The sequence below is a fragment of the Rattus norvegicus genome, chromosome 1 (genome assembly GCF_021556685.1).
Source record: "Rattus norvegicus strain SHRSP/BbbUtx chromosome 1, alternate assembly SHRSP_T2T, whole genome shotgun sequence".
Lineage (NCBI taxonomy): Eukaryota > Metazoa > Chordata > Mammalia > Rodentia > Muridae > Rattus > Rattus norvegicus.
Genome location: NC_141534.1, coordinates 15,714,821 through 15,730,190, shown reverse-complemented (window position 1 = coordinate 15,730,190; position 15,370 = coordinate 15,714,821). Strand labels below are relative to the sequence as shown.

The 15,370-nt window shown below is 44.5% G+C and overlaps 2 protein-coding genes across 2 annotated transcripts in view; one reads left to right on the top strand and one right to left on the bottom strand.

Annotated features, from left to right (window-relative positions):
- Nucleotides 1-15,370, top strand: part of LOC134482580 (uncharacterized) — a 215,692-nt gene that overhangs the window by 60,787 nt on the left and 139,535 nt on the right. The window lies entirely within an intron of this gene.
- The window catches only part of Il20ra (interleukin 20 receptor subunit alpha), a 42,060-nt gene continuing 34,689 nt past the window's right edge, over nt 8,000-15,370 (bottom strand). Inside the window, 2 exon segments of the mRNA NM_001107521.1 lie at nt 8,000-9,142; nt 12,422-12,561. Coding sequence (NP_001100991.1) covers nt 8,381-9,142; nt 12,422-12,561 — 902 coding nt within the window. The 3' untranslated portion in view covers nt 8,000-8,380.

Here is a 15,370-nt window from a genome sequence, read left to right as displayed (position 1 = left end):
GAAAGGCACGATCCCAGTGACCTCCTTCTTCAGGCCAGACTCCACATCCTCAGCAGCCCCTCGGTATGAGCTCAGTGCATTAACTCACTGATGAAGCCACCTTCTTGATCCAGTTGCCTCTCAGGTTTGCCACTGTAGCACTGGTTGTGTTGGTCAGCGGGACTGGCTGCTTGAGTGCCTGGGATTTTTTTCTTATCAACTTGTCAATACCTGTGAGCAGCAAAAAAGCCCCTGAACACCAAGTCTGTGTGAATCACCACCCTCATTTCCTGCGGGGTTCAGGTGTTCCTTTCTTGAATAACGATGATTCTTGGGAGAGCCCTGATGCTCAACTCACGTTTCCAGGACAGAAACTCAACTAACCAAATGGACCACAGCTCTTTCTTGTGTAGAACTTTAGACTCGGTCAGAAGCTTTGCAAGTGCAATATGACCATAGACACACTTCCTTCTGATTTATGAGAGAAAACAACAGCCTTCTCATTCCAACTGCTTTGACCAACATGGACCCAGTGTGGATCCTACACACATGCCATTAAAGTATACCTGGGCTTTGGGGTTCCATTCTTGCTTTACTCAAGTAAATATACATATATTAGGACACATGTGACACGTTAACTTTGAAGAAAAATAATAAAAGGAACACTCTGTTTATACTTCTATAAGGAGAATATCCCAATTCTAATGACCACCCCCTCCCGCTTTGTCCTCTGATTCCAAAGGAGAAATTGTGTTTCTACACATGGCATTACTCAGTTGTCCACCTTTCTTTATAGTTTTGCTGTTATATTCTTTTAAAAACAAACCAGTGAGTTAGAGAATCAACCTCATACCTCTCTTTGTGGGGTCGGGATAGAAATCTCTGTGTTTCCCCTCTCACATCAAATATCCTGAAATGTCTACATATCAAATCAGCCTAAGTAGATTTAAATACATCCATCAATCTCTATCTAAAGCCTGGGGAAAACATATGGGGAAGAAGCATAGTATGTGGTCTATCACAATTATATAAGGTCTTTCAGAGCAGCATTCCATGGAAATCAGCTTCAGGGATGCAAGTGGGCGGTCATGGTTCTCCCCATTAGTTCTTCTGTCTCAGGGGTATGTGCATGAACATGAGCCAGATGTCTAGCCCTGGTGTGTGTGTGTGAGAGTGTGTGTGAGTGTGTGTGTGTGAGTGTGAGAGTGTGAGAGTGTGAGTGTGAGAGTGTGTGAGTGTGTGTGTGAGTATGAGAGTGTGTGTGAGTGTGTGTGAGAGTGTGAGTGTGAGAGTGTGTGAGTGTGTGTGTGAGTATGAGAGTGTGTGTGTGAGTGTGTGTGAGTGTGAGTGTGAGAGTGTGTGTGAGTGTGTGAGTGTGAGAGTGTGTGTGAGTGTGAGTGTGTGTGTATGTATGAGTGTGAGAGTGTGTGTGACTGTGTGTGTGAGTGTGAGAGTGTGTGTGTGAGAGTGTGTGTGAGTGTGAGTGTGAGAGTGTGTGTGAGTGTGAGTGTGTGAGAGTGTGTGTGAGTGTGAGTGTGTGTATGTGTGAGTGTGTGTGACTGTGAGAGTGTGTGAGTGTGTGTGAGAGTGTGAGTGTGAGAGTGTGTGTGAGTGTGAGAGTGTGTGTAAGAGTGTGTGTGAGTGTGAGTGTGTGAGAGTGTGTGTGAGTGTGAGAGTGTGTGAGTGTGTGTGTGCACACATGCATGCGCATGTGCACTCACACGGGTGCACGTGCACACACACATATACATCTGAGTACTGTCTTATCCAGAGGTGACAGATTCAGAAACAAAGAGACACCTCTTGAGCAGTATACGGCGGATCATGACTCCCATGCTTCCTTGGGCAGTAAAAGGCAGATTATCTCCTTCTGACAGAGGGAGTCTCACCTACTGACACAGATACTAACATGAAGCTGTCATAGGACGCAAGGATGCAGCTGACATTAAGTGGGTAGCCATTCAGGACGAACCTTCATCTGGGTTCTACTGGAATAAAAATCAGAATGAAAACCAACTGGGAAAAAATTTCAACATTCAAATGAGAATGTAGTATCAAAATTTTGTTTGCTGCCCCAGGCAGGGAGGCACTGGGAATGGCTGTCCAGACATGGCTGCCTTCAGTCACCTGTCCATCATGAGGGTCAGCAGTCCTCAAGAAGAGTGTAGCGGGACCAAAGCTGGCACCTGTTCAGTACTTATACGTGAAAATGCAGCCAACAGTCGTCCAGTCACTGGAGAGAGGTAGTGACTACCAAGACACTGTTTCTAGAGACATAGTGAAAGCACACATCCTGTATGTTCCAGAACAGCCAGGCCCCGGTGTTTGAGACTGGATCTATGTCTGAGAGCAGGCAGGTTCAGGATTGACATGGCAATGGCTTAGGAACTTACTGACAGAAGCAAGAACGGTGGATTAGGTGTTCAGATGAGAAATAAGGGACTTATAAAGTAGTTGGGACAAGGTGGCTTCATCCAAGCTGGACCGTACCTGGTTTGTCTTAAGACAGTACGGAAAACGTGAGGCACATGCCAGGTATAGACAGGGATAATCTCTGCTATGCGCAGAGTAGTTATTAAGTTCCACTCGTTATGGTTTGAATAGGAAGTGCTCCTGGAAGGCTCATGCACGTGAACAGTTAACTCCTGGATGCGGTGCTGTTTTGGGAAGTTGTGAAACTTTTGAACACGAGCCCTGGAGAGCAGACAAGAGGTTGTAGGAGTGTGGCTAACAGACTACGACTTGTCTGTCTGGGCTTCCTCACCCAGGCAGCGGTAACAGGCCACACCGCAAGCTTTCATCACCCTGGTTAGAGCCCCACTGCCAGCTCTCCTCTGCCGTGGGCCTGGGAGCTATGATAGATTCTTATTTTGCTAAGTCGCTTCTGTCAGGCATTTTCCTCCCAGAGGGGGAGGGGAATGTTAAATACATCATTGGTTTGTTTCTTTATATTGGGAAATTATGTGGTATATACAAGCAGGGATACTGCAGGCAGTGATGACAGTTACAGCGCAGACTGCTGCAGACAGGTCAAACTGCATCCTTACAGTTCTATAAAGAGCCACCCCCCTTTGGGAAAACGGTCTCATATAACCACAGCTGGCTTCAAATCCATGTAGCTAAGGCTAGCCTTGAACCCCTGACCCTCCCATCTCCACCTGTCAAGTGCTGGAATTACACGCGGAAGCCCCATGCTTGGCTTATGAAGGATCTTGATATCTCCAGTTTTTGGTCACCGTTCTTTGTCCTTATAAAATTGAAGTATTATGCTCAGAGAAAGTAATTCTCATTACGCTGTTCTCATCCTGCTATTAATAAGACTGGTACACCAAATTGCAATCATTAGTTTAAAGTAAAATGCTTCATTGTACCATTTGGGTAAAAGGGGAAAGTTGCAGGATAACTTAACATGATCTCCACCTGGGGGTGTACCTGGAAATGTCTGAAATGTCTCAGTCAGGACTCATCAGGTTTGGGCTTGTTATTAAACAGTTGTTTGTTACAGGGGCTTCTTTGAGCAGAATAAGATATTTAGTGATATCCCCCAATTCTATCTCCACTAGACATCACTATATGCCACCCTCTGAGGCATAAGAATAAAAAAATGTCCCCCCAGCCAGGAGTGGTGGCACATGCCTATAGGGCCAGCCTCTGAGGGAGCCGATGGCAGGAGGAGAACTGTTTGACCCACATGCCTAACAGTAGCTTACCTTCTCAACCTATTTCCAGGTAAACCTGGGCCGTATAGTGAGACCTCAAGCTTTAAAAGCAAAAACAACGTCTCTAGACATTGTCAGTGTGCCCTGGGGGACAAAATGGTCCCCAACTGAGAATAATTTCTCTTCTCTAATACACGTGTGGTGGTTAAATCTGTGTTGGATTTAATTACAAACCATTAAAGCTATTTCCATTTCTAGCATGTCTATGATCAATATGTGTGCGTTTTGTATAATAAAAATAAAAATTATTGAACACCCATAGCCATTCTATTATTATAAATTGTGGACACTTTAAAAAAAAAGGCTTTTAGAAACAACTGTAGATAGAAGTTACGATTGATGTAACAAACCAAAGAGGGGAAGAGAGAAAAACAATCCTAGGATAATTTAGCTTGAATTCATCTGGAAGATGTGGGAGTGGTAATGTGTGGGCCAGAGAGAATGATTTATGACCCAATGCACCCAGCCATGATGATCGGCTCTGTTTAATGGACCCATTATGTTTATCACACTGGGCAGGCTTGTGCTCTGGGCTGTACAAAGAGTTTTTCCTTGCTTTCCTGATTTCCATGGAACAGAGCACAACCCAGGACATCAGTTCTTTGTCCTGTTGCTGGCTGGGAGACAAGCTCTCCTTACTCATTTTCATCCATGGGCAAGATATGACACTTGACTTTACTCACTTCCCAGGGGTGGACTTTTTTTCTTTTGTCAAAATTGTTTATTTCTTATGTGCGTGGGTATTTTGCGTGTCTCTATGTCTGTGCAGCACATGTTTGCCTGGTGCCCGTGGTAGACAGACAAGGGCATCGGATCCCCTGAAACTGGAGTTACAGATGGTTGTGAGTCTCCGTGTGGGTACTAGGAATAGAACCTGCGTCCTCTGGAAGAACAGCTAGTGCTCTTAACGCTTGAACCATCTCTTCAGCCACGGTGGTGGCATTTTGATATATCAGTTGTTTAGGGATGATGGGCTGTGAGTATAGATTCAATGATGAATGTTTTCATGAGTAAAAGAAATCTAATGTAGAAGCAGTATGTAAAACCCTGGGCTTGAGTGGTGACTAATGATAAGATTAATAGCATTGATCGAGAACCATGACACTTCACAGCTACTCTTGGTCCTCAGACATAGACTCTCATGAGGATTGTCGAGAAGATGGTAGGGCCTGGCCACAGAAGAAAGGACACAGGACAGTTGCCTCCCATATCTGAGAAGTAGTGACTTTCCTCTACAAGACTTGTTTGATTTCCACACAAGACTTGTTTGACTGTCTGAATATGATTTCACTAATTAATCAATCACAGATTGAATATATAACTCAAAAATAAATTTAATTTACTGTAGTACTTTCGCATACTCATAATAACATTCTTGGCACAGGTTACTCACAGAGTAATGTTAATATTTGGCCCACAATTCTGGGGGTTTGAGTTAAAAAATATTGTTCAGTCTCTTGGCTTTGGGCCTCTTTAAGGGTGGCATACCAGGTCAAGAGTGCACAAGGGAACCCATGGAACTAAGTCTTACAAATCCCTTCAGGGCATAGCCCCAATGACCTAAGTCCCTCCTACTAAGTACCACGCCCTTGAGTCCCATTAATAGCACAACCCTGGAAACCATTCTTGTAGCATATGAACCTGAGGAGACACTTACTCAAAATTTAGCATCACTAACATAGCTAACACAGCAACTTAGTCCACCATAAAGATGTTTCTTTCCCCTTTGTGACTGCGGGGCTGACTGTGAACTGTGACCCCCCCTGCCCCTTCCCAGCACTAACAGGAACAGTGACATCCCATACCATTAGACAACCAACTGACAAGAGACAAGAGAGACAACCAACTGTCAAAGTTGGAGGTGTACAGTCTCTATAGACTGTATATACTGTTCACCCCACGAGCAAGTTGAAAAACCTAAACTGAATTCTCTTTAAGTCAGGAACTCTTGCTTCTCTCTCTCTCTCTCTCTCTCTCTCTCTCTCTCTCTCTCTCTCTCTCTCTCTCTCTCTCTCTCTCTCTGTGTGTGTGTGTGTGTGTGTGTGTGTGTGTGAGCATGTTGCAAGATACCAAAATGCTGGATACTTCTAATACGCTTAGAGTGACAAGGGACAGAAAGACAACCCAGAATTAGAGTCCTCTTCACAAAGGCAGAAAATGTGGTTCAACACGGAAAGATTTCAGCAAAGGCATGGAGGAGGAAGCAAATTACTATTGTACTTTCGTGTGAGAAAAGCGGAGTTAGGCAAAGCAGATACCTGCATTAATCTCATGTCAAGATGGCTTCCATCCCCAATGCTAAGCACACGAATTAGCGGAGAATAGAGACGATACCACACAGCCATCATTCTGTGCCCCACCTGCTCTAAGTGGTCCCTGTTGCCTAGATCTTTTTACCCTTATAACAATGATAAGAAAGCTTTATTTGTATTTCACAGATAAGGATATGGAAGGACATACTAGGCACCTCATAAATAAATACTTTGTGAATGAAATCAATAAGCCAAACTATCAGTTATTTTCCTTTTTGCTCTTTAAAAACAACCTATATTCTCCTACTCCTGAATTTCATTTCCAGTTTGTATCATAAATCTGCTCATCCAAGCCACCAGAATCATTTCCACAAAGACCAAGAAGAACAGAACACTCTGATTAATAAAATTATGCTCTAAATTAAACCATTAAATCAGAAACTGTTTGGATTTGTGGATAATTTCAAAAGACCATGACCCCAGAATCCATCTCTCTTACCAGAGCTGTCTGCTTCTGCCAAAAACATGACTAAGGAAACAGGATGGTATCTGTCTTCCTGAAAGAGTCTCTGTGGACTGAGTTCATAATTACACAAATGCATAAAACGCTGGTGTTTCTGTAGGTCTAAAACATCGAAACATCTATCCTTTTACAGAGTTCAACTTTACGGTCTGTTGCATTTTAATGCGTGATATAGAATTTAATTAAATGCTGAAGAAGGTGGGAGTAGTTACTGGAATTATGAGGAAGTCGTTGTTTTATGATGTACTTCAGTTCCCACAGTAAATGGTGTCAAACTTTAATAAACCCTCCCTTACAGATTCATTTCACTTGCTTCTTTTCTATGCCCTGGGTTTACTTACTACTGACTTAACTATTATGTGGAGAGGCAATATTCATCCGCACATTTTCCTAAGAGACTTTGCACTATTGCCTGTCCCTGCAGACTAGGTATTAATTTAGCACTTCAGTTGTGGGATGTTCCTTAGTTGACAGCTACTTAACATATTTCTAGCAATATACCTCCCCCGATAAACATGGTATTCTATTATAAAACATGACAAGTTCTTTAGACAACAAAGGCCCCTACTAAATTATCCACAGGGCATATTCTTGACTACAAAAGAAGAGACGCCAAAGTTCATGCTCAAAAAGTGATAAACACTGCCCCTTACAAAAGACAAAGGTATGAATATGAACCTTCAAGAACTGTTCCCTACTGGTTAACTCTGAATACTGACTATCATGTCTGAACAATGACTTGCCCTTTACGTGTAAACGACTCTCCATCCATTCAGTGGCACTGGCATATTTTTAAGTCACCTAATATCCTCACGATCATCCGAAGTGGAAAGCTCTGGCTTGTTTAGAAAATCAGTTATGTCAAATGTTTTGCTGGGGCACACAGGTGAAAGAATGTTTTCCTGAAGCAGACATAGGCGTAAGGATGTTTTGCTATAGCAGAGGCATGAAAGGACACGTGATGAAGAAGTATAAATATGACCCCACAGACAGTCAGAGAGGAGAGGAACACTGGTTTGGTTTGCTCTGCCTCGCTATTCTTTGATAACAGCAGGCTTATGTTGGTTCGCCTTACATAGCATCGTTGAGCTCCACTTGCGGTGACACCACCATTGAGAAAAACCCAAGAACTGCTTGTGAGGTTCTTGTGGCAGCTTGCCCCTTCAGGGGCCTTGGACCACTTGGCAAGCCTTGTCATTTCTTCAGGATTGAAGTGCAGCTGTTGGTTTGTGCCTAGTGTCTGCTTGCCAAGAGGACTGGACTGTAGCCGCCGGTTAGTGTGTGGTGTCTGCCTGCCTGGAGGTCTGGGCTACAGCTTCTGTGTCATATTCAGTGTTTGCTATGGGGCTGAACTTGTTGAGACAAAGAAGATCAGGCTCTCCCCCAAAGAACTATTGCTGAACAGGTCCGCCTTCCTCATATCCTGATAACTTTTCTCTTCTACTACCTCTGCTGGATGGTAGGCTAGAGGAGCGATTGAACTCTTATTAAAAGTAGGTTGCAAAAATTTTATGCCAACAGTCAACACATTCTAGAAAAAGGGTTTATAAAATAAATGACTTTTATGAAATAGTTTGATAGTGTTACACACATACAATAAAAAAAAACCAGAAAATAACCGTACAGGCATACTTGTTAGGAAACAATAAACAGGGACCATGGTGAGTTCTTCTGTAAAGTTCCCACCCCACCTGAAAATGCTTACTCTGTCTACGACAAAGCTCAGAGCTCTGTATTCCAGAAAGTTCTTACACTTCAGGACTCTGTGCTGACCACCTGGAGAAGGCAGGGCTGGCTAAGTGCATGAACAGAGAGAGCAGTGTTGTTAGGGACACTGGAAAATCTGAATGTTGCTCACTCCCTGGAATGGCTGCTTCATTTGTTGATAGTCCACAGAAAACCTGGCATTAGCTTTCCATTTGTACGTGTAGCCCCCATTCCTCCATAAATTGTATGAGATAGTTTTCATTTTCTTCCTCTGACTTGTCAGGTGCCTGGTTCTCATAGAGTCTAGACAAAAGGCCATCCTCTGAGAGGTGGTCTCTCTCGTAACGCCCATAGTTCTCCAGATCATGGCCAAAGATAGGTAAGGAAGGGATACACAGCCTGCCAGTCCGAGGGTCCCAATCCACTAGCGTTGTAGATGCCTCTTCCTCTGGTCTAGCTTCTGAGCCAGGATGCTCCTGCCCCAGGTGTTGTAGGTCTTCGAGCTGTGGGTCCAAGTTTGCTAAAGTCGCCTGTGGCTCAGCTAATTTCTCTGTTCTGGCTGCCTCTTCCGGCCCACAGAACTGCTGGTCTCTACCCTCCTTGTAGAAGTCAGCTAGGACTTTGTATTGAGGCTCAAAGTCTGCTTCTTCTGTGGGCATGGGGCTGTTGAACCAGGCGTGCTGGGTTAGGGAGGTGTCTCTGTCGCTTTGTTCGACACCACAGACAATGTCCACCAAATGTGAAGAGTATCCTAAATGTTGCCCCTCTGCATCCTCCCAGTTTGGCTCCCAGCTCCCACTGAACTCAGGGTTGTTTACGCTGACCTCATCACTGCTTCTGTCCAGTAAATTCATATCTGTTTGAGAAATTTTAGAATCATCCAACGTACTGAGGGTGATAGAATGAAGTGTTTCAGTAGGGTTGAAGACTCTTTTGCCAATTTCATTTCTATAAATCAGTACCTGCAGAGAGAAGAGAATGAGCTTCAACTTTTCATCTAGAGAAGCATTACTGATGGCTGCCAACTTCTAGTGTCCAAGATAATGTGCGGCATTTTCTGACCAATCCATGTTTGTCATATAGAGAAAATTTCACTCCAAAAGGCAAGGGGCCCAAGACCCACTAAGTGCAACCAGAGGTGAACTGTGTCACTGGAGAGCATCCGTGTGTGGTTCAGGGGTGTGACTGAAGGGACTTGAGTCAATTAAATTCTGGAATCTTCTCAGTTCTTTAAGATTGGGAACTCTATTCCTTCAGGCAAAGGAAGGAGCATTACTTAGGCTGTGACCCTCCCTGCTTTGACAAAGGGGACAGAGACAACTGACAGGGGTTCTGAAGGCCTGGGAGTACAAATGGTGAAGATACAGCGGACCAGCTTCAGGAAGGCGGATCAACTTTACTTGGGTGATTAAAGGCTTATTTAGTTTTGGAGGAGGGGAGGGAGAGAAATTAGAAACATGCAGGATGGCTAGAGGTACTTAAACGCCTCATTCGCATGAGGAAGCATTTTAGGAATCTCAGGTGCTAGCTGAATGGAGAAAGGAAGTTGAACCTGTAATCTAACTGAGGCTGTGGAACCTTCCACAGGTAGAGAGGTGGGGTAGGAGAGGGATTTGAATTCCCCAGACAAAGTCAGAGAAGGGGAAGCCCTGTCAGTGAAGGGAATCCTCCAGTCTATGCTGAGCTCAGAAGGCTACGGGGTCAATGATAGACTTTCACTTTAGTTAGCAGTTTTCCCACAGAACTCTATCGAATGAAAAGCCCTGGAGTGTAAGACTAGAGGAAGTCTATTTTGTTTCCAGTCGTTACTAGGCTGGGGACTACTGCCTGGACTACTAGCTCTTTCCTGGATATACTGTGGCCATGAAACGTACACAGGCATAACAATGTATTTGAGAAAAGGAATATGGTATTTTCTATTGTCACCTTGACACAAATAGAGTGACCAGAGGAGAAATTCAATGAGGGCCTGTTTATGTCTCGATGAAGTTGATCTGTGGGCATGCCTGTGAGAGATTTTCTTAATTTAAACCAAGGGAGTGTGGGACACACTCTGAACACGGGCAGTGGCTTTCCAGGGTGGGCCTCGGAGGCATTAATTCATTGTTCACTGTGATACTTTGCTTCAGTCTCCTACTACCCTTACCTCTACCCCAACTCCTACTATGGTGGGCTATAACCTAGAACTGTGAGTGGAAACAGGAAACAAGTCCCTTTGTCCCATAAATTTAAGTTACCCTATCACAACGCCAGAAAAGGAAATGGATACAAGGTTGTAGTCTTCAAATTGTGCTAGAAAAGGGCACAAAAGTAAAAGAAGAAGAGGAGGAAAAAGAAGAAGGAGAAGAAAAAGAAGAAGAAGAAGGGGAGGATGAGGAGGCAGAGGAGGGAGAAGAGGAGGAAGAGGAAGAGGAAGAACAGAAAGAGGAGGAGGAAGGGGAGGAGGAGGAAGGGGAGGAGGAGGAAGGGGAGGAGGAGGAAGGGGAGGAGGAGGAAGGGGAGGAGGAGGAAGGGGAGGAGGAGGAAGGGGAGGAGGAAGAAGGGGAGGAGGAGGAAGGGGAGGAGGAAGAAGGGGAGGAGGAGGAAGGGGAGGAGGAAGAAGGGGAGGAGGAGGGAGAAGGGGAGGAGGAGGAAGGGGAAGAGGAGGAAGGGGAAGAGGAGGAAGGAGAGGAGGAAGAGGAGGAAGAAGAGGAGGAGGAGGGAGAAGGAGAGGAGGAAGAAGAGAAAGAGGAGGAGGAAGGAGAGGAGGAAGAGGAGGAAGAGGAGGAGGAAGAGGGGGAAGAGGAGGAGGAGGGGGAGGAAGAAGAGGAAGAAGGGGAGGAGGAAGAGGAGGAGCAAGAGGAGATGGCAATTCACCTGTTAGTTTATAAGGTATTTTAAAAAGTCTAAATCATGTCAGGGATGTCCAAGAATAAAGAAAATCAGTAAGACCCCCATAGTGCCAGCTACTCTGGGTGCCTAGAGAGGAAAGGCCAGCTGAGGCAATTTGTCTCAAAAGCAAAGATTAAAGAATTGTTTGGGAAAAGAGCCAAGGAGTGGAATGCAGTCCATGTATGAGGCCCTAGGCTCCATCCTGAAAACCACAGACATCATTTTTGTTCTTCTTCGGGGTACACCGAAGGTGCTTGCTACAGAGAGGCATCAGTGATGAGGTACAGTCTTCCTGTCACCCAATGGCATGATTTCATTTAACAACGCACAACAGGGCCTTTCACCCCATTGTTTGACAGAATTATAGGCTTTTAAAAAAGTCACATGCAGCCAAATCTCCATGAATTTTCTTCCACGAAAAGATCTCCCTGTGCTACAGAGAAGCTCACCCCAGCACCTGAGTGGAGCAGGATAGCAGAGAACTGTGTGAAGGGAATCAACCAGAACAGACATACACACATTACATGCATTTACACGTGAATGCATCTTTTAGTGATTCCCAAGGAGAGTATTTCGATACCAAGCATACACCTGACTGTCATCTTTTCTCCCCTAGATGCCTTCTTGGCTGCTTTTATTTTTCTAGAACAAGTGTCCAGTTGGACATTACCTTACGTAATGGTGATCATGACATCACAACTCAGAACCTTACTGAAATTTTTCTAGACTAAACCCGGGCTTGGATGACATCACCATGCCCTCCCACGACACAGTCTGGTGCTTCTCTCCAATGCAGCCCCCATAGAGAACATGACAGACTGGCCTTATGACGAGCTTTCTGGCCACTCCACCTCGCTCTGCTCCTTTTTCTGCTTGTAGTAAGTGTCCCATCTCTTACTTTCGAACCTGAGCTTGAACATGAGAACTGATTCCCACAAAGGGTTTCAGAGATTCCTTGTACCCCATGAGTCCTCAAAACTTGTTTTTACTTTCAGCCTTCACATATTATCTCTACCTAGGCTTGAACTTTAAGAAAGGCAGTGTGATCATGACTTAGCCTGTTTGCTCCACAACTTTATCTTCTTATAAAATGGTTTCAAACCTAGGGAACTTCTAGGTATGTTGGGTATGTTCATGAGTGATTCAGTACAGAGCCTGCTTTTTGTCTGGTTTGGGGTTACAGGAGGTCACACAGGACTGTACACGTGCTATGTAAGCTCGCTCCTACTTAACTACTCTCAGCTCAGAATGTGTTTTAGAATTCATCAACAGCTTAAGGCCACTCTGCTCTTATAGGAAACTATCTGTTCTACCCCTCTTCTTCTCTCTTCTTGTTGTCCTGACAGTCTTTGACCATGACAAGTACTCACCAAATTTGCTGGGTGTTTTTCTTTGCCAACCTGGATGTAACGGTAAGCTGAGTAGCCAATCGCAGAGAAAAGAAACACAATGACAGATGTGGGCAAGATATACCAGAAGATGACTTTAACCTTCCATGTTGATGTTTGAACTGTTAAGAAAAAAAATCATAGGTTAGGATTGTAAAGTTATGATTTAATATGGTATGAAACCTGGGCAATGCCAAGAGGCAGGCCACCTGCATTCATAGACTTAATTTTCTCATTTATACACTGAGAAACTTGAGAATTCTCATTCTCTCTGACAATGAGGTTCTTAAGGCACTGTCTAAACCCACCCCCCATCTTTACAGTTAGGATACATTAATAATATCAGTCATTGGTATTCCAAAACCTTATATCAGGCTTTGAAACTCATCCTGGCTCACGTATGTGCAAACAAATGGGTCTATCACCTTGGCAATTCACAGCTCTTCAAACCAAACAGCAACACTCTCTTTAACAAGATCCCTAGTTCCAGGCATCGGAAACTTCCCTTTGAGTTATCAGTCAGAGCGGTCCTCAAATGTTAGAGGCTACCGCCATAGCCTTTTGATGCTTCCCATAGCTTGAAGGTAAGATCCAAAAGCTGAAGGTCCCACACACTCTGCACATAGACGTCAGAGAAATCAAGCTGCTGTTGACCTGGAAGCCTCTCTCCTGAGTTCTCAGTACTTAAGGTACAATACAAATACCACCCAGAGAGAAAATCAGCCAATGGTCCTACCCTACTACACAGCCTGCACACCACAACAAAGATCAGCATGGGACAAGATATACTCAAGGAAGCATTAGTGGCACACTCCTTCTGGGGTAACCAACAACCATCTAATTGGACCCAGCATTGGCTCAGTAGGGGTATTCATGCCTGGTATTGTAAAACTAGCCAACTATAGCTGGTGAGGTCATGGACCCTTGAGAAGAACCTACTATCACCACTTTCCTGAGCCAATAGACTTTCTTATTATACTACAAATGCATACCTGTATTCTTATACCCAAAGACAAGTGTAGCTCCCACCCCTCACTGATCAAATATGTTTGTTTTTGCAGTAGAAACCATTACGGAAATCCACGACTAGACACAATGCATAACTGAGTGTTGAGTGCCCAACCCAGCAGATCCATATAACTACCTGATCATTATATCTAAGACTCGGGGAACATGTTGGAAGTGGGGTAAGATAATTTTAAGAACCAGAGGACCAGTCTGTCTCCTGTGAAATAGTGTCTTCTATATATGACAGGGAAGCTACACCCATGGAATCTCAAAGCTGTGGTCGCCTGAACAAGACCAGTTGACATGGCAACGCAGGTGAGGAAATGTCCATCCAATGTGGGTGGGGAAATGTCACAAGTCCCCATCCATAAAAATTACAAGTAATGACTCCTGAGAGAGGGCCATTCAGTCTTCTCCAGGTAGCTTCTCCAGGCGCACGAAAGAGAGAGAGAGAGAGAGAGAGAGAGAGAGAGAGAGAGAGAGAGAGAGAGAGAGAGAGAGAGAGACAGGGAGAAAAAGAGACATAGAGACACAGAGACAGACAGAGAGAATAATTTAAAAAGATAATGTCATTAATTTGAGGAGTTCTGCTTGTGGGCTTATGGTGAGTGAAAAGTCTGCCCAATAATGAAAAGGCTTAGTAAAGAGTTTTAAGAAGAACATCCTGGCCCATCACTGACCAGACCACAGAACGGATACAGGCTCGCTCCGCCATCTGACATACTCGTGAAGCTTGTGTGAGCTACCTGGAGGTTGGGCTGGTTAACTTTATACGTCTGCTTGTGTGGGCCAGAGGCATTTGACTAAACACTATTCTAAATGTTTCTTTAGAGATACAGTTTTTAGGCGGATTAACATTTTAATGAGTAGATTCTGAGCAAAGGAAATTGCTCTATAGTGTGGATGAGTTTCGTCTACTCACTGACAGTCTTAAGAAAAAGAAGCCGATAAGCCTGAGGAAGAGGGGGTTCTGTTGCCATATGGTCTTCGCGGATGAACGACTTGCTAGCTGTCTCTAGGGTTCCCAGCCTGGCGCCTACGCTTAAAAGTTTGCTCATCTGGTTTACACAGTGATCAGAGCTGACTTTAAAATCTTTGGATCTGGTTTTCAGGAGAGTTGTAAGAACTGAAGAAAAAAGAAGAGTGAAAAAGAAAGGAAGAAAGGAAAAAAGAAAGGAAGGAAGGAAGGAAGGAAGGAAGAAAGAAAGAAAAATACAAACTTAATACAAACTGCGATCCCTTCCCAACATTCTTTATACACCAATAAAGTCAGCCAGCGTGACAGCAGAACATTCTAATCCACGTGGATGTTGGATGCTCTCGCTGTCTGACAGAGATAAAATCGTGTAGCATCTATCCCACTAACTACCGGCTGTGGACGGGAAACAGATGTGTTACGATAGTGGCTGTGAATGTGGGCATTCCCTGAAGACCCTTCTACCCTATCACTAGCTCCCAGAGAGAGTGCTTGTCTTGCTTGTCTGCCTACACAGTAATGTGCCACAGCCTTGGCTGTGACGCACATGCTGGGATGGCGGCTTAGCTCAGGCTCCAGGGTAGCCCCCGCTCTTGCCAGTAGACAGGACTTCCCCTGAGTAAGACGTTGGTGACAACAAAGGCTGGTGTTTAGTGTGGTGTGTGGTAGCACCTTTGCTACAGTAAACCAATACGTTTCATTTTCACGGTGAGGGTTGAGAAACTGCAAGGAGCAGAGATATTTTTCAAGTAGTGTCCTAGAAGGTTTCTCGGGCGAGTGAGCAGGTAGGGCATTGTGGGAAATGTCAACACCGGAAATGGTGTACTTTTATCTGTCCCTTCACTGCGCTGGCGAGGAAATGCACTTTATCTTCTTTCTGGGAAGACTGTTGACTGAGCTACATAGGAAAGTCACTCCTACCATTTGGCGCTGATCAAGCTATTAGG